At 39.8% G+C, this 23,816-nt stretch overlaps 1 protein-coding gene across 1 annotated transcript in view; it reads left to right on the forward strand.

The window, feature by feature from the left end:
• Positions 1-526: 526 nt before the first annotated feature.
• DMBT1 (deleted in malignant brain tumors 1) overlaps positions 527-23,816 on the forward strand; it is a 572,499-nt gene continuing 549,209 nt past the window's right edge. Inside the window, exons 1-2 of the mRNA XM_033942984.1 lie at positions 527-618; positions 7,017-7,334. Coding sequence (XP_033798875.1) covers positions 558-618; positions 7,017-7,334 — 379 coding nt within the window. The 5' untranslated portion in view covers positions 527-557. The remainder of the gene's footprint in view (positions 619-7,016; positions 7,335-23,816) is intronic.

Raw genomic sequence — 23,816 nt, forward strand, 5'->3', positions numbered from 1 at the left:
TATGATCACTCATATCAAGCTTCCCCAGCATCATTACCTCCCTCACCAATTCATGTGCTCCTCTAAGAACTAGATCTAGAATTGCTTCACCACTTGTTGGTTCCTGAACCAGCTGCTCCATAAAGCAGTTCTTGGTTTCATCAAGGAATTGTATCTCCCTAGCATACCCTGATGATACATTTACCCAGTCAATATTGGAGTAATGGAAATCATCCCAGTTTGCTAGCCTTCCTAATTTCTGATAACACTTCAGCATCTGCCTGGTAGTACACTCCTATCACTATCCTTTTCCTCTTTACACATGGCCTGTGTTATGTGCAGTGAACCTCAGGCATCCTTTCATTATGGTTACCCTTTGTTCTCTTCCTTAAAGTTATTTGCAGAATAAATGAAAATCATATCAAACATTCTGGCTGCTATTAAACTGTTGAAGAAGAGAGATATTGTTACCTTATCCAATAGGCAATACTTCCTCATGTCACATCCTGTGACCAGCACACCTGCTGTGGATAAATTGGGACATTCCTGCCCTGAGCTTCACTGGAGCTTCTGTTAACATGGGGGGTACAGGCATCTTCTTGTGGGCGCTTCTGCTGGCAGTAATTCTGCACGGGACAGGTAAGACCTACTTTAATCAGATGAGCACCGGGCTTATTTCTGGTGCAAGACTAAGAGAGTCATTTGGCTTTGGCTGTCAGCCTGGTAGTGTCACCTTTATCATCTCCACAGAGACTTTGCAGTTTTAAGTATAAGGAATATTTAATTTCCGATTGTATATACTATCTGCAAGCCTGGGGGTTATCTAAACAGTTCACATGCAGGTACAGTGGATATTTTCTGTTCTTGGAGGTTTCACAATCTAAGTTTCTATCTGAGGCAATGGAGGGTAACATGATGTGCTGAAGTGGGATTTGAATCCACGTCCCTGGTTCTCTCTCCACTGCTCTAAGCTCTGCATGTTCTGTCTTTTTTTTTTTTTTTTTGGGGGGGGGGGGTGTCATGCTTTTATCTGCCTTAGAAACATCCATGTTTGCAAATGAAGGTCAGTTCCCCCCTTCTGCTGTCTCTGGTCTGCCTTCATGTACGGTCATCTCCCTTCCTCTTATGTGACTCCCATCTCTAGTTCTTATGGGATCAGGAAGCGTTCTGCTCATTCGGGAATTCGATGTATATTGAGAGCTGTTCTCTGTCAGGCTGTTATGAGAATGTACACAAGTGCGCATAGCTCTAAAGTCATGTTTTACTGCACCATTTTCTGACTTAAAGTCTGTGATATAATAAGCTTATTAACTCACAAAAGATGTACACTTCCATGCAGAATCCTAAGAAGATGAAGGGATGCTCTGCTCCGCCCCAGTGTACAGATGCATTAAGCCCCTGGAGACTTATCTCATGCTCTTTTCACACTGGCAAAGGATTAGAGACAAAATAGCATTGTCACATTTCTGCAGCTGGCATTAGTCTCTGGTGTTGACACACTGAAGTCCCATTCCTGAAGGACCTGTTTGCACAGTTTAAGGAGACATGTGGTGTACTTAAAGTGCCATTATTCTATTCATTTCTCTAAGCAGTTGATGCAATCACCCAGCTGCTGGGACCAGTTCAAGCTGGTTGACGCAGACCCTGTTCTCTGTGGATGGTTCCAGAAAGATCTTGACAAGGAGTTTTATACTTCTGGCATCTTGTGTGGCAAAGAAGACCAGCTCTAGAAGTGTTTCACTAAAGGAAGGATGGGTGTAAGACAGTGTAGGACAGGGGTGCCCACACTTTTTGGGCTTGCGAGCTAAAATGACCAAGTCAAAATGATCTACCAACAGCAAAATTTTAAAAAACACAAAGCACACTGTACGCAGAGAAAATGTTAATTATCATTTATATTCCGGGATTTTTTCAAAGAGGTCACGGCAGATGATTCTGTGCACTGTCACCTCAGTAACAACTATACAAAAATAGACAAATAGACCCCCTCCCTTTTTACTAAACTACAATAGCGGTTTTTAGCACAGGGAGCTGTGCTGAATGTCCCTCGCTGCTCTCAACGCTCATAGGCTTCCTGCGCTAAAAACCGCTATTGCGGTTTAGTAAAAGGAGGCCATAGTGCAAAATATAGACAGCAGATATAAATTCTCAAAACAGACACATTTTGATCACTAAATTGAAAATAAAATTATTTTTCCTACCTTTGTTGTCTGGTGATTTCATGAGTCTCTGGTTGCACTTTCTTCTTCTGACTGTGCATCCAATATTTCTTCTCTTCGTTCTGCCTCCTGCATGCTTCCTCTCCTCCAGACCTCATTCCATTCCCCAACCAACATTTCTGTCCTTCCATGAGTCCAACTTCTTCTTCCTCTCTCCCTGCACTTCTTCCCTTTCTTTCTTTCTGTCTCCCTGCCCCCCTTTCTTTCTTTTTCTCTCTGTCTGTCTTTCTGTCTCCCTGCCCCCCTTTCTTTCTCTCTATGTCTTTCTTTCTCCCTGCCCCCTTTTCTTATTTTCTTTCTCTCTCTGTCTTTCTTTCTGTCTCCATGCCCCCCTTTCTTTCTTTCTGTCTCCCTGTTCTGCCTCCATGTCTTTTCTGTCTCCCTGTCTGTCTTTCTGTCTCCCTGTCTCCTCTTTCTTTCTCCCCAAGCCACTGCCAGGGCTGTTGTCTGTAAACAGGTCCCCAAACCACTGCCGACTTCTGGGAATAGGCCCCAAAGCCAGTGCCGCCGCTATTGCTGCTGAGTTCTTTGTTTTCCGATGCTGCAACAGGCCAGCAGCCTTCTCCCTGATGTCAATTTTGACATTTGAGAGGAAGTTCCGGGCCTGCTAGGCAGCGATTGGCTGGCCCGGAATTTCCTCTCTGATGTCAGAATTGATGTCAGGGGGAGGGGGGAGGGGAAAGGCTGGCGTGCCTGGCGCTTCTTTAGTCGCTGCTGGTTTGTTGTGGTGTCGGAGAACAAGGGAGAACACAAAGGCAACGCGAGTCTATCACAGAGCCCGGGATGGGCTCCGCAGTTAACTCGCGTTGCCTATGCGATCTACTGGTCAATCGTGATCGACTTTTTGGGCAGCCCTGGTGTAGGAGATAATAAGAACATAAGTATAGCCAATGGTCCATCTAGCCCTGTATCCCGTCTTCACGGAGGCCAGTCCAAGTCAAAAGTACCTGGCAAAAACTCAAATAGTAGCAATATTCCATGTCACCGATCCAGGGCAAGCAGTGGCTTCTCCCATATCTGTCTCAACAGCAGTTTATGGACTTTTCTTCCAGGAACCTGTCAAATCTAGTTGAGAATTCTCACGCTCTATTTTGACCTAATGTGCAACTTCTTTAAATTAGTCCCTTATTTTCTTACTCCTGCTACTCTGTCTTATCTATATGCTCCATCTTTGTTTAAACCCTATGCCAGTGTGTTGCAAACTGTGTGCCACTGCAGATTCTAGGGATGCCATCTGACTGCTTACAGGACCTGCCCCTCACAGTGAGAGGTAGTCAGCCGGTGCCTACGTCTCTCCTCCTCGCTGGTGCCTCTGCTCCTTCTCCTCACCTCTCCTTCTGCAGCCCCTCCCCCCCCCGGTGGTAGTAATAGGAGGCTCAGGGCCGCAAGCGCGGACATCGACGTGATGACATCACACATGTGCTTGACATCATTGCATTGATGTCCACGCATTTCTGGGTGCCCTCCAGCTGTGTGCCACAGCTCAAACCATTTGCGACACATTGCCCTATGCTGTCTATGAAAATGTTTTCCCGTGTATTGTGTCACCATTGTAATGGAACCTACAAAGTCATACTTTGATTGTCATTTGACTATTTTTACTGCTGTAATTGTCCATTGCTTAAGTTTGACTTATTCTTTCTATACATCGTCTTGAGTGAATTCCTTCAAAAAGGCAGTAAATGAATCCTAATAAATAAATATATTAAATAGTGTTCTCCTGCAGTGGGGGGGGGGGGGAGAGGGGGGAGGATGTTGTACAGTACAGGGACCGTGTCTCTCTCACATGGGGCTCCAGCTTGCCTCATGTTCTCTTTTTCAGCCCTTTATTTGCATATGCTTTTATTATTTATATGTTTGCAATAAATTGATGGTTCCTGCGGCTGATGTGTGGTGTCCCTTCCCCACTCTTTTTGCTTTGTGTTTCCATACGTGGTTCTTTCTTGTGGTAGAGGACTTGGGCCTAGATTCACTAAGGGCTAGGATTGGATCGGATCCAATTCGTGTCGGGAGGGCTGATTCACGAATTGCTCTCATGCAAATGAGGGCGATCGGAATCATTCCCCCAACCAAGCGCCCAGATCTGCACATGCACTGGCCCTCCGTGCCCGGCAGAGCAGGAAACTTCTTTTTTTTCTTCACAAGCCCATGGTTTTAACCCGCTTTAAGCCTGTGGGTTAAAACCACAGGCTTGCACTGCGGGGAAGAGCAGGAGAGATTCGGGGCGAGAGCAGGAGATGGGGCAGAGAGCAGATCAGGGCAGGCAGGAGATCGGGGCTGAGAGCAGAGATGCGGGGCTGAGAGCAGGGCGGCAGAAGGCAGGGCAGTACGAAGACATGAAATGAGTAACTCATATAACACAACAGTAATAGTACTATCAAATAGAGGTATTCACCACGACAGTGAGAAGATGCAATGGGACAGTTTATATAACTGCTATATAAAGAAAACTTCAGCTTCAGAGTAGAGAATGACATGGTGACAGAATTCATCATCGTTCCTGTCCCTGCGAATAACCGTAGGAAAGCATCCCCATGTCCTTCTTTAACAAGAGAGAGAAGAATCAGAGTCTGAATGAGTACAGCCACTGACCCTCAAGTCTGTTGGTGTGGAAGGACTGAGGTTGAGAGAGAAACTAAAGAATGACATGGGATGGTTTCCAGCCACTTTCCCTCAAGGTTTGCATTGAAGAATGCTGATGTAGAAGGACTGAGGTTGAGAAAGACATGGGATGGTTTCCAGCCAGTGACCCTCAAGCCTTGCATTGAAGAATGCTGGTGTAGAAGGACTGAGGTTGAGAAACATAGAAACATAGAAATAGACGGCAGATAAGGGCCACGGCCCATCTAGTCTGCCCACCCTAATGACCCTCCCCTACCTTTGACTAGTGAATAGATCCCACGTGTCGATCCCATTTGGCCTAAAATCAGGCATGCTGCTGGCCTCAATCACCTGCAGTGGAAGACTATTCCAACAATTAACCACCCTTTCAGTGAAAAAGAATTTCCTGGTGTCACCTCGTAGTTTCCTGCCTCTGATTTTCCATGGATGCCCTCTTGTTATCGTGGGTCCCTTGAAAAAGAAGATATCTTCTTCCGCTTCGATGCGGCCCGTGAGATACTTGAACGTCTCGATCATGTCCCCCCTCTCTCTGCGCTCCTCGAGCGAGTATAGCTGCAGTTTGTCTAACCGTTCTTCGTACAGGAGATCTTTGAGTCCCGAGACCATCCGGGTGGCCATTCTCTGAACCGACTCCAGTCTCAGCACATCTTTGCAATAATGTGGCCTCCAGAATTGCACACAGTATTCCAGGTAGGGCCTCACCATGGATCTATACAATGGCATAATGACATGGGATGGTTTCCAGCCACTGACCCTCAAGCCTTGCATTGAAGAATGCTGGTGTAGAAGGACTGAGGTTGAGATAGACATGGAATGGTTTCCAGCCACTGACCCTCAACCCTTGCATTGAAGAATGCTGGTATAGAAGGACTGAGGTTGAGATAGACATGGGATGGTTTCCAGCCACTGACCCTCAACCCTTGCATTGAAGAATGCTGGTGTAGAAGGACTGAGGTTGAGATAGACACTAAAGAAGGACACGGGATGGTTTCCAGCCACTGACCTTCAAGCCTTGCATTGAAGAATGCTGGTGTAGAAGGACTGAGGTCGAGATAGACACTAAAGAAGGACACGGGATGGTTTCCAGCCACTGACCCTCAAGCTTTGCATTAAAGAATGCTGGTGTAGAAAGACTGAGGTCGAGATAGACACTAAAGAAGGACACGGGATGGTTTCCAGTCACTGACCCTCAAGCTTTGCATTAAAGAATGCTGGTGTAGAAAGACTGAGGTCGAGATAGACACTAAAGAAGGACACGGGATGGTTTCCAGTCACTGACCCTCAAGCTTTGCATTAAAGAATGCTGGTGTAGAAAGACTGAGGTCGAGATAGACACTAAAGAAGGACACGGGATGGTTTCCAGTCACTGACCCTCAAGCTTTGCATTAAAGAATGCTGGTGTAGAAAGACTGAGGTTGAGATAGACACTAAAGAAGGACACGGGATGGTTTCCAGCCACTGACCCTCAAGCCTTGCATTGAAGAATGCTGGTATGGAAGGACTGAGGTTGAGATAGACATTAAAGAAGGACAAGGAATAGTTTCCTTCGGTTATTCATGGGGACGAGGATGGTGACGAATTCTGTTACCCTGTCATTGTCTACTCCAGAGGAACAGCTGGACACGTAGATTTGAACATCTTCCTTATTGATTTAAATGTAAGCCAACAGGGCCGGTTCAAGAAATTACAGTGCCCAGGCCCATGCCTCGCCCCCAGCCAGTTCCTTCTTCCTTTCTCTGACTCTACTGCCCAGAGGGAGAAGGAAAGTGCTGCATTTCCCACCTCTGATACTGGCCCGCCCCCCTCACGGCAGCTGGCCTATGAAGACGCACCCTGCCGGGACTGGGCAGTAGCATCTAAAGAGAGAGGAAGAGGAGGAGGGGGAAGTGTAGGTAGGTTAATTTATGGGCCAGTGATATGACAGCACTGTGAGTTTGGCATCTGGGCTAGAGCCTCACCTGGTCCCTAGGTGAAGCCAGCCCTGTAACCCAATATTTACATACATAAGGATAGTCTTAGAAGAGCCTAGTAGAAAGCTTTTCTAAGCACTCACCCAATAACTAACTCATTTTGTTGTCTGTCAATGCATCCTAACGTGTTCACTGCAATGATTTCTACCATGTCTTAAATGTAGCACGAGATAAATGTTCAATCCTTTCTTATTTGTACCTCTGCAATCTCCTCCTTTGCTTTTAGGGTCAATGCATCCAATACGATTGGTGAACGGCACAAACAGATGCTCAGGACGCGTTGAGGTTTTCTATAATGGAAGCTGGGGAACAGTTTGTGATGATTACTGGAATATAACTGCTGGCAATGTTGTATGCAGACAGCTGGATTGTGGAGTCGCTACTTCTGCTCCTGGCAAAGCTCATTTTGGCCTAGGCAGCGGATATATTTATCTGGATAATTTGAAATGTACAGGAAGAGAAAAGTACCTTTCAAATTGCAGCAACAATGGGTGGAACCAACATAACTGTGACCATCGTGAAGATGCCGGTGTCATCTGTTCAGGTACCTTTCTCTGTCTCTTATTACATAAGAGCTTAGTTCCTGTCTGTAGTCTTCAGAGAAATTGTACAGTAAGGACAATTTCTGAGGTTGCAGCTCCTGTCTCTCATCTGGAAAAGTCCTAGCCATATGAAGGCAGCTTGGATAATTGTTCATTTTTCAAAAAGATGTTTCAGTTCCTAAACAGACTTTGCTGATTCTACAGAGAGAACGCCACTGTAGAGGCTGAAGTATTGCATAAAGCTATTGGGTTAATGTGTCCATGTTATATTTCATATAGCACATACTGTATGCAGGTCCTGTTACACATAGGATCTGATGCTAGGAAATCTGCATGTTGACTATAACTTCAATGAAAAATCCCCCAAATATTCTTGGCCGAGATTTGGTCAAGCAGGGTGCCATTTTGGTTAATGAAGTGTCACTTTTAGTTATCCTGCTGTCGGTGTGAGCTTGTTTTCCTTCTGCTCTTTCTCTTAAGAAATGCCTACCCAGCTTTCCACCAGCTATTGTCATTACAAATCTGGGCACATTGCTTAGGCATTATCCCTCTAATTCTGCAATATGACACGTAGCATGCCACGTTATGCATTGAAGTTCCAAAATACTTACAGTTACATGCATAACATAATGGCTACAACTGTTGTTAATTTGGGCCAATCACCACTAGTTAGCCATTCTGCTTGTTGCTGTCATTTCTCGGAATTCTGCTGTTTGTGCGTAGAATATCGGTAGCGTGCAACTGCTAGGGGGAGGAGCTAAGAAGAGCATGGGCGGTCCAAAAGAAGTAATAAACATATTTCATTTGTCCACAAAGCTAATTGTATTCCTTTACATAAAAATGAAAAACACACAAAATTTTACTTAAACAAAGTTTAAGGATCACCTCACTGTTTTTAAAAACTATCACTAAGCTTAACAGTATGTATTGTAATTCTTGTGCACTTGCCAAATAATCATAGAAACATAAAAACGTGATGGCAAATAAAGGCCAAATGGCCCATCCACAGTAACCATGATCTCTTCCTCTCTCTAAGACATCTCACGTGCCTATCACAGGCTTTCTTGAAATGATACACTGTCTTTGTCTCCACCACCTCTTCCAGGAGACTGTTCCACCCTTTCTGTAAAAAGTATTTCCTTAGATTACTCCAGATCCTATCACCTCTTAACTTCATCCTATGCCCTCTCATTCCAGAGCTTTCTTTCAAATAAAAGAGACAAAACTCAAGAGAATTTACATCATGTAGGTATTTAAATGTCTCTATCATATAATATATCATAAAAACTCACTTATATACTGCAAATACCATTAAGTTCTATGCGGTTCACAGAGAATAGCAATACAAATGAATAAACAACCAGTATCTAACTTCCAAAAGATTCTATAAAAAGATGCGTCTTTAAAGCACGTCGAAATTGTTGATACGAATTTGAAAGTGTAAATATATAATCCATGAGGCTGCCTGGAACAATCGTTCCTGGAATTTCTTGTATTTGCATTAGAGAATGACACGGTGACAAAATTCATTACCGTTCCCGTCCCCACGGATAACCGTGGGAAATAATCCCATGTCATTTTCTAGTGTCTATTTCAACCTCGGTCCTTCTACACCAGCATTCTTCAAAGCAAAGCTTGTGGGTCAGTGGTTGTGGCCATTCATACTCTGATTCTTATGTGAGCCAAGGATAATGAAGCCATTGTGACATCACTGATGTGATTGGCTCTTAGGCACTGGTGGAATGAGGCATTATGACATCACAATATCTGCTCTGGATACCAGAGACTGTCATTCTGTAGTGTCTGTTTCAACCTCAGTCCTTCTACACCAGCATTCTTCAAAGCAAAGCTTGAGGGTCAGTGGTTGTGGCCATTCATACTCTGATTCTTATGGGAGCCAAGGATAATGAAGCCATTGTGACATCACTGATGTGATTGGCTCTTAGGCACTGGTGGAATGAGGCATTATGACATCACAATATCTGCTCTGGATACCAGAGACTGTCATTCTGTAGTGTCTGTTTCAACCTCAGTCCTTCTACACCAGCATTCTTCAAAGCAAAGCTTGCGGGTCAGTGGTTGTGGCCATTCATACTCTGATTCTTCCCTCTCTCCTTAAAGAATGACATAAAGATGGTTTCCCGCAGTTATCCACTTGGACGGGAACGGTGATGAATTTTGTCACCGTATCATTCTCTAATTTGCATCCCTTTGCAGAAGGAAACGAGAATAGTGAGTGAGATTTTCTAGAATGTTTAGAATTTGTAATGATGAAAGAATCCATAAAATACTCTGGGATTAGACCTGTTAATGCCTTAAAATAAATACAAAATCTAAATAAATTGGAGAAAAAATCTATAAACTTAATTCACAATTTAAACAATATAACTAATAAAGTGAATTTGAATAATAAACAATATTAATCAATCATTGAAAATGATTTTAAGAGTGCTCAGTGTGATATCTTATTCATAACCAACAGGTTAATGGAATAAAGATGTATAATCATTGCATCATCGCACTCACCTCCCTACCAGCCTTATATATCTTGCAAAAAATAAACTGTTCTAACAAGTTTATGATAAACGATGTATAAAGATGAGTACTTAGCTGAATTCACAAGATGTTAATAAGTCCATCGCTCATGAGTGAGATTGCTCAAACAGAGACATCTTTGAAGGCTGATCGTTGATGAAAACTAGTGAGTGCAATGGATTATTCCAAGTTGTTACTTCATATTGATACCGCTGGTTAGGAAATAATGTCAAAATAAAGTGAGTCTCCACTACAACCACAAAAATGAAAAATATATATGTGACTAAAATGTCTTAATCTAAAAATTGAAATGAAATGTCCAATAACTCCTCATTTCCTCAACACCGATCGTGTTTCGCTACGAATAGCGTCATCAGGAGGAAAAAACTAAACGCAAAAGAAAACATAGTAATGAATATATTATAGTTGTCAAATGTCATAAAAGTATTTAGAAAATGTATTTAGAAAAAACTAATGATAAATTACCTTCGGGCTTCCAAAGAGAAGGAACACACCGTCTGGGATTATTCAGCCAGTGAGCCGAACCTACGTTTGACGTTCAAACGTGGCGCCTTAAAAAGGCCGTCAAAAGATCACATGATGTATATCGTATTAATGAAACCTACGGACTAATTATTACCTAATGGTCCATTCTATTTCTCTGTTGAGACCATTTGGAACTACTGTGTTCCAAGTATAAATCAGCCGTTGTTCATGATATAAGAGAATGTGAGAGATATCACCCTGCCTATTAAACTTAAATTGTCTGATTACACTGAATTTGAGTTCATTTAAAGAATGGCCAGCAGAGAGCCAATGTTCTGTTAATGGGGCTTCTAATTTGTTAGTTCTGATACTGCTCAAATGTTCCGCTATTCTTAATTTAATAGGTCTTTTAGTTTGACCTATATAAACTTTATTGCATGGACAAAAAATCCCATATATTACCTGGGAGGTGTTACAATCCGAATGATCCCTCAAATAATAGATTTTGTTAGTATTGGGTATCTTGATTTGATTAATTGTCAAAGAGTGGCTACAATATTTGCAACTCCCACAGCTTGTATGACCCATAGGTCCAATCAGATCTTGTTGAATAGGATTCATGTTGAAAAATTCACCTAAATTCTTACTTCTTTTACGTTTAACAACTTCAACAGAAAAACAAACAGATCCGGGTATTCAGAACAAACTCAAACCACGCAAATTGAACAAGAATCGTTAACATTAGTATTCAACATTTCATCAAGAATGTTAACTTCTTCAGAAATTTCACTGTTGCAGATGGGTTTGTCATTTGTTCCATTCACCTATTATGATTCTTATGATACTCTAGCTTGGTTACACAAATTTTTCAGATCATTGAAATTGAAATTATTTTTTGGCCAAACCAATACACCATCTCAAGATGAACCTTCCTTTACTGACTCTCATCACGTTCCATCAACATGGGTGCCACCGGGTCCCGTAGACAATATGATTGGTGCTTTTGAAAAACTGGTATTGAAAGATATGGCTGCAATGGAGTCAAATAATTATAAACAACATCATAATTTGACACGAGCACAAAGAACTGCTCTAAAGACATTGACTCAAGATAGGTCTATAAAAATTTTACGTGCTGACAAAGGGGGAGGAGTGGTAGTTATGGACACGGAAGCATATCATATAGAAGCTAGACGTCAACTCTCAGATTCTACAGTTTATCAACGGGTGGAGAATGATATAACTAAAGATCTTCAACAAATTATATATACTACTTTATGTCAAGCTAATACCGATGGCATTATATCATCTAAAGAATTTAAATATCTATATTGTAAGAATCCTTCTGTTCCGATGATAAAGTTTCTCCCGAAAATACACAAATCATTTCATAATCCACCGGGGAGACCCATAGTATCCTGTTGTGGTTCTTTATTAGAACCTTTATCACAATACATTGATTTTTATTTACAGCCATTTATGTTATCTATTCGATCTTATATTAGAGATTCTATGGACTTATTAGTGCAAATTCAAAATTTGGATTTTTCTTCTACCAATATAGAGGATACGGATGATACAGAGGATTTGATATTGGTCACACTGGATATAACCTCTCTTTATACTAGTATACCACAACAAACAGCCCTACAGATTATTGAATACTATCTGTCACAATCATCACAAGTAGGGAACAAACTCAATCTATTAATGTTCATGGCTCGATTAGTGATAAATAATAATTATTTTATATATGAGGATCAACACTTTATACAACGCAAAGGTGTTGCTATGGGAGCAACAGTAGCTCCAGCCGTAGCATGTTTATTCATGGCCCAATTTGAAGACAAATATATATATAATTCAATATTCTTTTCCAAGATTTTATTTTGGAAGAGATTTATTGATGATATTATTTTTATTTGGAAAGGCACCATGGAGGAAGTGGAATTATTTGTGAACCAGCTTAATGAATGTGACTGCAACATCAAGTTCACTGCTAATATGGACAAATCTAAAATTAATTTTTTAGACATTCAAATATCTCTCACAGCTGGTCAGTTCCATTCGACTATTTACAGAAAAGACACCGATAGAAATTCTATTCTTCACTATAGGAGTTTTCATTCTAAAAAACTTAAAAATAGTATACCAAACAGTCAATTCCTCAGATTGAAACGGTTATGTTCCTCACCTATTGAATACCATCAGCAAGCAAGAGTAATGAGTCAACGGTTTCGTGCTAGAGGGTATCCGGAACAATGCATTAAAGTTGCACATAAAAGGGCCAAGAATGCCAATCGTGATTGGCTTTTGCTACCAAGTAACAAGTCTGATCAAAGTAATTCAAGAATAACTTGTGTACTGCCATTCTCTAGTAAGACACATCATATACAAAAAATTATATATAAACATTGGAATATACTTAGCTTCCATTCAGTGTTTTCAGAGATGCCGATGTTTGCACATAAAAGAAGTAAGAATTTAGGTGAATTTTTCAACATGAATCCTATTCAACAAGATCTGATTGGACCTATGGGTCATACAAGCTGTGGGAGTTGCAAATATTGTAGCCACTCTTTGACAATTAATCAAATCAAGATACCCAATACTAACAAAATCTATTATTTGAGGGATCATTCGGATTGTAACACCTCCCAGGTAATATATGGGATTTTTTGTCCATGCAATAAAGTTTATATAGGTCAAACTAAAAGACCTATTAAATTAAGAATAGCGGAACATTTGAGCAGTATCAGAACTAACAAATTAGAAGCCCCATTAACAGAACATTGGCTCTCTGCTGGCCATTCTTTAAATGAACTCAAATTCAGTGTAATCAGACAATTTAAGTTTAATAGGCAGGGTGATATCTCTCACATTCTCTTATATCATGAACAACGGCTGATTTATACTTGGAACACAGTAGTTCCAAATGGTCTCAACAGAGAAATAGAATGGACCATTAGGTAATAATTAGTCCGTAGGTTTCATTAATACGATATACATCATGTGATCTTTTGACGGCCTTTTTAAGGCGCCACGTTTGAACGTCAAACGTAGGTTCGGCTCACTGGCTGAATAATCCCAGACGGTGTGTTCCTTCTCTTTGGAAGCCCGAAGGTAATTTATCATTAGTTTTTTCTAAATACATTTTCTAAATACTTTTATGACATTTGACAACTATAATATATTCATTACTATGTTTTCTTTTGCGTTTAGTTTTTTCCTCCTGATGACGCTATTCGTAGCGAAACACGATCGGTGTTGAGGAAATGAGGAGTTATTGGACATTTCATTTCAATTTTTAGATTAAGACATTTTAGTCACATATATATTTTTCATTTTTGTGGTTGTAGTGGAGACTCACTTTATTTTGACATTATTTCCTAACCAGCGGTATCAATATGAAGTAACAACTTGGAATAATCCATTGCACTCACTAGTTTTCATCAACGATCAGCCTTCAAAGATGTCTCTGTTTGAGCAATCTCACTCATGAGCGATGGACTTATTAACATCTTGTGAATTCAGCTAAGTACTCATCTTTATACATCGTTTATCATAAACTTGTTAGAACAGTTTATTTTTTGCAAGATATATAGGGCTGGTAGGGAGGTGAGTGCGATGATGCAATGATTATACATCTTTATTCCATTAACCTGTTGGTTATGAATAAGATATCACACTGAGCACTCTTAAAATCATTTTCAATGATTGATTAATATTGTTTATTATTCAAATTCACTTTATTAGTTATATTGTTTAAATTGTGAATTAAGTTTATAGATTTTTTCTCCAATTTATTTAGATTTTGATTTTCAATTTAATTAAGGAGAATAATGGCCTCCATTGGATGGGATACAAAGTCAGGATTATCCAATGAGAGAATCACCCAATTAATGAGTGGCACACGTCTTCTAATAGGAGCACATGAAACTAATACTGATGATTGGACTAACACAGTTAAATTACATAAAACATTAATTAGAGAACAAATGCATTCAGCAACATTATTAGAATATTGTCACACTCAAAGAATCCCAAGGGGACTAAGACTATATAAAGAACCCAGATTCCTCAATAATCCACAATATGTGGAAAAATGGAACGCGTTGCTTACCCAATGCGGCTTAGATTTAATGTTGCTAACAATTGATAATCTTGATACTATCATTAAAGATTTAGAATTAGAATTACTTGAAAAATTGGAAAACATCAAAAAAGTGGAAAATTCAGAAGATTTTGAAACTCACTATCAGGAACATTTTAAAGCTATGGAATTATATCAAACGGACATCCGCAAACAAAAAATAGCTAAGTTTAAAAGGGATGAATTAGACTACACCAAAGGATATATATATCCATGGATGGATAAAAACAGAAAATCAAGACGTAATCGTCCCAATAGGAAACATATTACATTCATTAATTCCTCTAGTGAATCATCTAATGATGGAATAAAAACAGCTAGTTCAAAACCAGATTCGATACCACTTATTCCTGATTCTTTTTTACGTTTAACAACTTCAACAGAAAAACAAACAGATCCGGGTATTCAGAACAAACTCAAACCACGCAAATTGAACAAGAATCGTTAACATTAGTATTCAACATTTCATCAAGAATGTTAACTTCTTCAGAAATTTCACTGTTGCAGATGGGTTTGTCATTTGTTCCATTCACCTATTATGATTCTTATGATACTCTAGCTTGGTTACACAAATTTTTCAGATCATTGAAATTGAAATTATTTTTTGGCCAAACCAATACACCATCTCAAGATGAACCTTCCTTTACTGACTCTCATCACGTTCCATCAACATGGGTGCCACCGGGTCCCGTAGACAATATGATTGGTGCTTTTGAAAAACTGGTATTGAAAGATATGGCTGCAATGGAGTCAAATAATTATAAACAACATCATAATTTGACACGAGCACAAAGAACTGCTCTAAAGACATTGACTCAAGATAGGTCTATAAAAATTTTACGTGCTGACAAAGGGGGAGGAGTGGTAGTTATGGACACGGAAGCATATCATATAGAAGCTAGACGTCAACTCTCAGATTCTACAGTTTATCAACGGGTGGAGAATGATATAACTAAAGATCTTCAACAAATTATATATACTACTTTATGTCAAGCTAATACCGATGGCATTATATCATCTAAAGAATTTAAATATCTATATTGTAAGAATCCTTCTGTTCCGATGATAAAGTTTCTCCCGAAAATACACAAATCATTTCATAATCCACCGGGGAGACCCATAGTATCCTGTTGTGGTTCTTTATTAGAACCTTTATCACAATACATTGATTTTTATTTACAGCCATTTATGTTATCTATTCGATCTTATATTAGAGATTCTATGGACTTATTAGTGCAAATTCAAAATTTGGATTTTTCTTCTACCAATATAGAGGATACGGATGATACAGAGGATTTGATATTGGTCACACTGGATATAACCTCTCTTTATACTAGTATACCACAACAAACAGCCCTACAGATTATTGAATACTATCTGTCACAATCATCACAAGTAGGGAACAAACTCAATCTATTAATGTTCATGGCTCGATTAGTGATAAATAATAATTATTTTATATATGAGGATCAACACTTTATACAACGCAAAGGTGTTGCTATGGGAGCAACAGTAGCTCCAGCCGTAGCATGTTTATTCATGGCCCAATTTGAAGACAAATATATATATAATTCAATATTCTTTTCCAAGATTTTATTTTGGAAGAGATTTATTGATGATATTATTTTTATTTGGAAAGGCACCATGGAGGAAGTGGAATTATTTGTGAACCAGCTTAATGAATGTGACTGCAACATCAAGTTCACTGCTAATATGGACAAATCTAAAATTAATTTTTTAGACATTCAAATATCTCTCACAGCTGGTCAGTTCCATTCGACTATTTACAGAAAAGACACCGATAGAAATTCTATTCTTCACTATAGGAGTTTTCATTCTAAAAAACTTAAAAATAGTATACCAAACAGTCAATTCCTCAGATTGAAACGGTTATGTTCCTCACCTATTGAATACCATCAGCAAGCAAGAGTAATGAGTCAACGGTTTCGTGCTAGAGGGTATCCGGAACAATGCATTAAAGTTGCACATAAAAGGGCCAAGAATGCCAATCGTGATTGGCTTTTGCTACCAAGTAACAAGTCTGATCAAAGTAATTCAAGAATAACTTGTGTACTGCCATTCTCTAGTAAGACACATCATATACAAAAAATTATATATAAACATTGGAATATACTTAGCTTCCATTCAGTGTTTTCAGAGATGCCGATGTTTGCACATAAAAGAAGTAAGAATTTAGGTGAATTTTTCAACATGAATCCTATTCAACAAGATCTGATTGGACCTATGGGTCATACAAGCTGTGGGAGTTGCAAATATTGTAGCCACTCTTTGACAATTAATCAAATCAAGATACCCAATACTAACAAAATCTATTATTTGAGGGATCATTCGGATTGTAACACCTCCCAGGTAATATATGGGATTTTTTGTCCATGCAATAAAGTTTATATAGGTCAAACTAAAAGACCTATTAAATTAAGAATAGCGGAACATTTGAGCAGTATCAGAACTAACAAATTAGAAGCCCCATTAACAGAACATTGGCTCTCTGCTGGCCATTCTTTAAATGAACTCAAATTCAGTGTAATCAGACAATTTAAGTTTAATAGGCAGGGTGATATCTCTCACATTCTCTTATATCATGAACAACGGCTGATTTATACTTGGAACACAGTAGTTCCAAATGGTCTCAACAGAGAAATAGAATGGACCATTAGGTAATAATTAGTCCGTAGGTTTCATTAATACGATATACATCATGTGATCTTTTGACGGCCTTTTTAAGGCGCCACGTTTGAACGTCAAACGTAGGTTCGGCTCACTGGCTGAATAATCCCAGACGGTGTGTTCCTTCTCTTTGGAAGCCCGAAGGTAATTTATCATTAGTTTTTTCTAAATACATTTTCTAAATACTTTTATGACATTTGACAACTATAATATATTCATTACTATGTTTTCTTTTGCGTTTAGTTTTTTCCTCCTGATGACGCTATTCGTAGCGAAACACGATCGGTGTTGAGGAAATGAGGAGTTATTGGACATTTCATTTCAATTTTTAGATTAAGACATTTTAGTCACATATATATTTTTCATTTTTGTGGTTGTAGTGGAGACTCACTTTATTTTGACATTATTTCCTAACCAGCGGTATCAATATGAAGTAACAACTTGGAATAATCCATTGCACTCACTAGTTTTCATCAACGATCAGCCTTCAAAGATGTCTCTGTTTGAGCAATCTCACTCATGAGCGATGGACTTATTAACATCTTGTGAATTCAGCTAAGTACTCATCTTTATACATCGTTTATCATAAACTTGTTAGAACAGTTTATTTTTTGCAAGATATATAGGGCTGGTAGGGAGGTGAGTGCGATGATGCAATGATTATACATCTTTATTCCATTAACCTGTTGGTTATGAATAAGATATCACACTGAGCACTCTTAAAATCATTTTCAATGATTGATTAATATTGTTTATTATTCAAATTCACTTTATTAGTTATATTGTTAAAATAAATACAGCCAAATTTAAATTTAATCCATGCTTCAACCGGAAGCCAATGCAGTTGACGATAAAAATTGGTGACATGATCATACTTCTCTAGATCAAAAATTAATCTAACTGCTGCATTCCGTATTATGCACAGTCTTTGAAGATTTTTTTGAGCTCCGGCAAGATGGACAATGTTACAATAATCAAGCTGACTAAGGACCAATGATTGGACTAACAGTCGAAAGGAATTAATATCAAAATATCTCCCCTCTCCCGCCTTTCTGCCAAAGTCTACAGATTGAGATCTTTAAGTCTGTACCCATACGCCTTATGATGAAGACCACGCAACATTTTAGTAGCCTTCCTCTGGACTGACTCCATCCTTTTTATATCTTTATGAAGGTGCGGCCTCCAGAATTATGCATAATATTCTAAATGAGGTCTCACCAAAGTCTTATAAAGGGGCATCAATATCTCCTTTTTCCTCTCCCTATGCAACCTAGCATCCTTCTAGCTTTTGCCATCACCTTTTCAACCTCTTTGGCCATCTTAAGATCATCCCATACAATCACACCCAAGTCCCGCTCTTCCGTCGTTCACATAAGTGTTTCACCCCCTAAACTGTACCATTCCCTCTGGTTTTTGCAGCCCTAATGCATGACCTTGCATTTCTTAGCATTAAATTTTAACTGCCAAATTTCAGACCATTGTTCACGCTTTGCCAGGTCTTTCATCATATAATTCACACCATCCTGGGTGTCTACTCTGTTGCAAATTTTGGTATCATCTGGAAAGAAGCAAATCTTATCCAACAGCCCTTCAGTAATATCGCTTATAAAAATGTTTAAAAGAACAGGCGCAAGAACAGAATCTTGAGGCATTCCACTGATAACATCCCTTTCATCAGAGCAATCTCCATTGACCACTAACCTGTCGCCTTCCACTCAACCAGTTCCTGACCCAGCCCGTCATTTTGGGACCCATCCCGAGGGCACTCAGTTTATTTATTAGATGTCTGTGTGGAATACTGTCAAAGGCTTTGCTAAAATCTAAATATACCACATCTAGCGCACTCCCTCTATCCAATTCTCTGGTCACCCAGTCAAAGAAATTAATCAGATTTGTCTGACAAGACCTACCTCTAGTGAATCCACAGGATTCCAGAAACTTCACCTTTCTCCGTTTTAAAAGCGTTTCCATTAAATTGCTTAACACAGAAGTCAGACTCGTTGGTCTGTAATTCCCTACTTCTTCCTTACTTCCACTTTTGTGGAGCGGGACCACATCTGCCCTTCGCCAGTTCTCTGGTACCACTCCTGACTCTAGAGACTCGTTGAAAAGGTCAGTCAGTGGAGCCACCAGAATTTCTCTAAGTTCCTTCAGCACCTGTGGATGTACACCATCTGGCCCCATCGCTTTGTCTACCTTTATTGTAGCTAGCTCCTCACGAATACAACCCTCTGAAAATCAATCAGGTCTACCATTCCATTATCCTTATTCGCATTTATCTTCTGTGGTCCCGCTCATAGCTGTCAACTTGGTCATAGGAAAGGCATAGTCCATATTTTGAACTATTTGCGCCTGAGATGGAGTTGACTCCTGGCGCCACACTGCAGCCAGCACCAAACGAGCTGCGGTAACAATAGTCGTAATGATGATATAGAACTTAGATGAGATTCCAACCGGTTTCATGTTCTTTTACAATAAGCATCCCATAGATGTCTGCCATTATAGAAAATACCATATCCCAAAATGGACTCACCCTGGGACATGTCCACCATATATGTTCAAAGGTCCCTTGCTCTCCACATTGTCCCCAACATACCTCAGGGATGCTAGGGTTAATCTTGTGGAGCCTCACAGGGGTATAATACCACCGGTACAAGACTTTGTAACCATTTTCCACCATTTTACTAGTTATAGAAATCTTAAGTAAGGAGTGCAAGGTAGACTTCCACTGCACCGGTGTGACTATATGCTGCAGCATTGTCTTCCAATGGACAAAGTAGTGCCCTGGTGGTTGGTGATGCAATAACAATAAGCGATATAATCTGGATATACATCCCCTCCCACTGGAGGCCTCTCATACGCAATCAGAAGCTATATTGTCATTAAGAAGGTCCAGTAGAGCCTTTCTTTCATTTATTTGATAAACAAGAATGCTAATTTTTATTATATGTTTACAAAGATATGTTTATTAGGTTGTGCTTGTAACCTTCCCCTCTAATTAGGTTGTATTTAATTGAGGTATTAATAGCTGTATGTCTGAAATTGCATTTTAACCATAATGTATAAATTTGCTCATAGAAGTGTGTATGTGATTGTATTTATTAATTGAAATGTTTTTCAATTACACTGTTGTGAACCGTCTAGAACTACTGGTAGGGCGGTATACAAGAAATAAATTATTATTATTATTTCTCTTAAGAAAGTCCACTACCTGATTGTATTGAAAGAATTCCGACTCCTCTTGCACTTTAGAAGCAGGGATTAAGTTAACTTCCACCAAGAACTGTCCTAATGTTGCCAGATCCCCTGCCTTCCAAGTTCGATACCTAAGGGATAAAATCCTCTGCCACTACCACTGACGTTTGGCTAGAATAAACCCTTCCTGGGAATAATTTCTCCCTAAAAGAGGACCAAAGGCGCAAAAGCACTCCTATGAAGGGGTTAACCCTTTTAGCAATAGCTCAGACCCATCCAGGGCAAACCACAGGAGGTGTTGAAGTGAAATTTCCCCCATGAACCAAGAACTTATGTGCATCCTGCTGCCAAGCAAGCAAGTATCGCAACTGTGCCGCCATTTAGTAGTATTGAAAATGGGGTACTGACAACCTCTCCTATCTCGCAGCTGAAACAACATTGTTCTGTGTACCTGAGGGGGGCCTCCACTTCCAAATATAGGAGAAAATCTACGGTGCAGAGAATAATAAAAAGCCTTAGGGAGGAGGACTGGGCAAAACCATCATTTTAACAACATGCACTCTACCCAACTAAGATATCGGCAGCCTCTCCCACCTATCTAAGTCCTCTCTGAACTTCTTTAAAGGAGCATTTAAAGAGTGCAAATCCGCAGTAAGGTGAATCCCCAGATATAGTAAGGTGTATGCTGCCCAGAGAAAGGGATAAAGCTGTTGCAATTCTATTCGTTCCGAAGCGATATGGTAAGATTAAGTATTTCTGACTTTGACATATTGGGTGGAAACCCAGATTCCCTCCCATATTGATATAATACCAACACTAAACCCTGCAATGACTCCCTAGCGTAAGAAGAACATCGTCTGTGAAAAATAGTATTTTCTGTTCAGTACCTCTAGGGATACCCGTAATGTTTGGATATTCCCGGACCCTCTGGGCTAAAGCATTTATCAAATTTATTGGTGAATCCGTCCAATCCAGGGGCTTTACCCAAAGGTAGAGCCTTAATGGTGTGTAAGGTTTTCTCCTCCATCGGTCTAGAGAGTCAATCTGCCTCTTCCTGTGACAGTGAGGGAGGTTCACCTGACCCAAATAGTCATCAATTTTCCCCTCCCACAACCTCTATAATCAATTCAGTCTGGGCCTTTAATCTAAGAGATATAATTTTGCAACTGCTTCTGCCTAAGTTTGTGGGCCAGCAAGCGTCCTGCTCAATTTCCAGTCTCAAAATATTATTGCTGCAGCACCTGGAGCTGCTGAGATATGGCCAACAACTCCAAATCCTGAATTTTGCCTCTAACCTGCTTAATTTGTTGTAACAAAGCAGAGCGACACCCCCCCCCCCCCCCTTTGCTTATGCTGAGCCTCCGAGGCTGAAAGTTTCTGCCTCAGGCTTTCCAATTGCATTCAGCGCTCCTTCCTATGAAAGGCTCCCAGTGAGATCACTCTACCCCTCATGACACTTTTCAAACCCTCCCAAAAAGTAACCGGGGAAATCTCATCCTTAAGATTAAAGTGGACATATTCTTTAAACTTCGCCGTTAGCTGTTGAACATTAGCAGGATCCAATAAGAGCCCATCATCAAGGCGCCAAAATCTTCTACCAACTGTCCAACTTACATTCCAAGGAGAACCTGTACCCCTCCTGCAGAATTGTCCAGAGCCGGATCCAGTGTTAAATTAAAATCTCCCACCAGAACCAAATGCCCTTCTACTTTTCCTGCAATAGTGTCCCCAAATCCGAGAAAAACTATCCCTGCTCTGTATTGGGAGCATAAATATTAACACAGGTAAACAATTCCTGTTCTGTAGTAACTTTCAAAATCAAATATCTCCCTAGCTTGTCTTTCAGAACTTCATTCACCACAGGGGAAAGTTGGCTCACTATGAATAGCCCCACCCCATTTTTCTTCCCCGAAGATAGATTAGATGCCAGAAACGTATGAGGATATTTTTTTATGATGGAGCAAGTGTTTGTGAGACTTCAAATGGGTTTCCTGTATGAAACTCACCCGTAAATCCTCTGCTTTCTTAAATAACAATTGGCGCTTTCTGGGAACATTCAACCCCCTTACATTTAATGTCATCCAGTGGGACTCCCTATTACTCATAACTCAAGAGAAAAAACACAGCATATGTATGCCCAATGAACAATATTGTAAAAAAAACAACCACCCCACATCAGTAGTCCTACAGTCACTCTACCCCTGTTAACCCCAAGCAGAACCTCAACAAAGCCCCACCCTTTTCCCTCCCCCTTCCCCCAACACTCCCCTGAAAACCCCGACCACCCACCAGCACCCCCACCCTCCAAACCATCCCCTTCTCCGATTTCCTGATTCAGAGGACAACACAATCATTCCAATGTTCCCCCCATGAACCCTGTCTAATAATATAAAAAGTTAGTTAATATAATGGGAAAATACTAAAGAACATTGGCATCCATAGAGTAATATTATTAATTTTTCTAATGCCACTTTTCAAAATTATTAGAATTTTTATTTTAGCAGATGTCTTACTCAGATCTGGTATTAAGGAAATATAGTTCCCGTCATACTTACTAGTCGCCTGTATTTTTTGCTTTCTGCATAAGAGCTGTCAGCTGATTGAACCGAAGCAGTCTTGCTTTTATGGGTCGTTCTCCTTGAAGAAGCCATGCAGTGATAGTTTATTAGCGAACCTCTGAGAGCGCCTGCTAAGAAAGGCTGAGGCACTCTTAGCCAGTCTCTTTATGAGGCACATTTGGAATGCTTGTTTGTTTTATACTTTTTGGTTTGTTATTTAATTTTGTTGCACTATTTTTGGACCACATGAGGAGGGAATTAATCACGGGCCACTGGGATTTGGTAATAATACAGGACTGACACCTCAAGAACATATACCGTTGGATTATAAATAACTGTTAATCACTTAAAGGACTTACAATGTGGTCAGCTAAGGGTCATCTTTCCTTCCTGGGCACACACAGATAAGTGCTATATTTTTTCATATAGATGCATATATGATTTGTGGTTAAATAGCTTCTGGAAAACCAGATTAAAATTAATAGTTAAGGATCAAGATCATTATTTAACTATTATATGAAAGGTGGAACATTTAATGTGCAATGATGGTTCCGTGTAAATCATCGTCCTGGTACCAATCCCAGATGTGACCTTGGTGGAGGCACTGAGCACATTAATAGATTATAAAAATTTGTTTTAAAATAAAAATTATAATAATTTTGAAAAGTGGCGTTAGAAAAATAATAATATAAAAAGAAAAGTGAAAAGAAACAGAAAATCCAAACAGGCTTTCCCCACTTATCCCAGCTCATCCTAAATTAAACAAAACATCAGTATTGACAAGAGCCCAAAGTACCCACTACAGGTTGTCCAGTCTCAGCGAGCACTAAACCTCGCTCAACAGACCCAACAGAAAAATTCCAATCCCA

Source organism: Geotrypetes seraphini, chromosome 4 (genome assembly GCF_902459505.1).
Source record: "Geotrypetes seraphini chromosome 4, aGeoSer1.1, whole genome shotgun sequence".
NCBI lineage: Eukaryota > Metazoa > Chordata > Amphibia > Gymnophiona > Dermophiidae > Geotrypetes > Geotrypetes seraphini.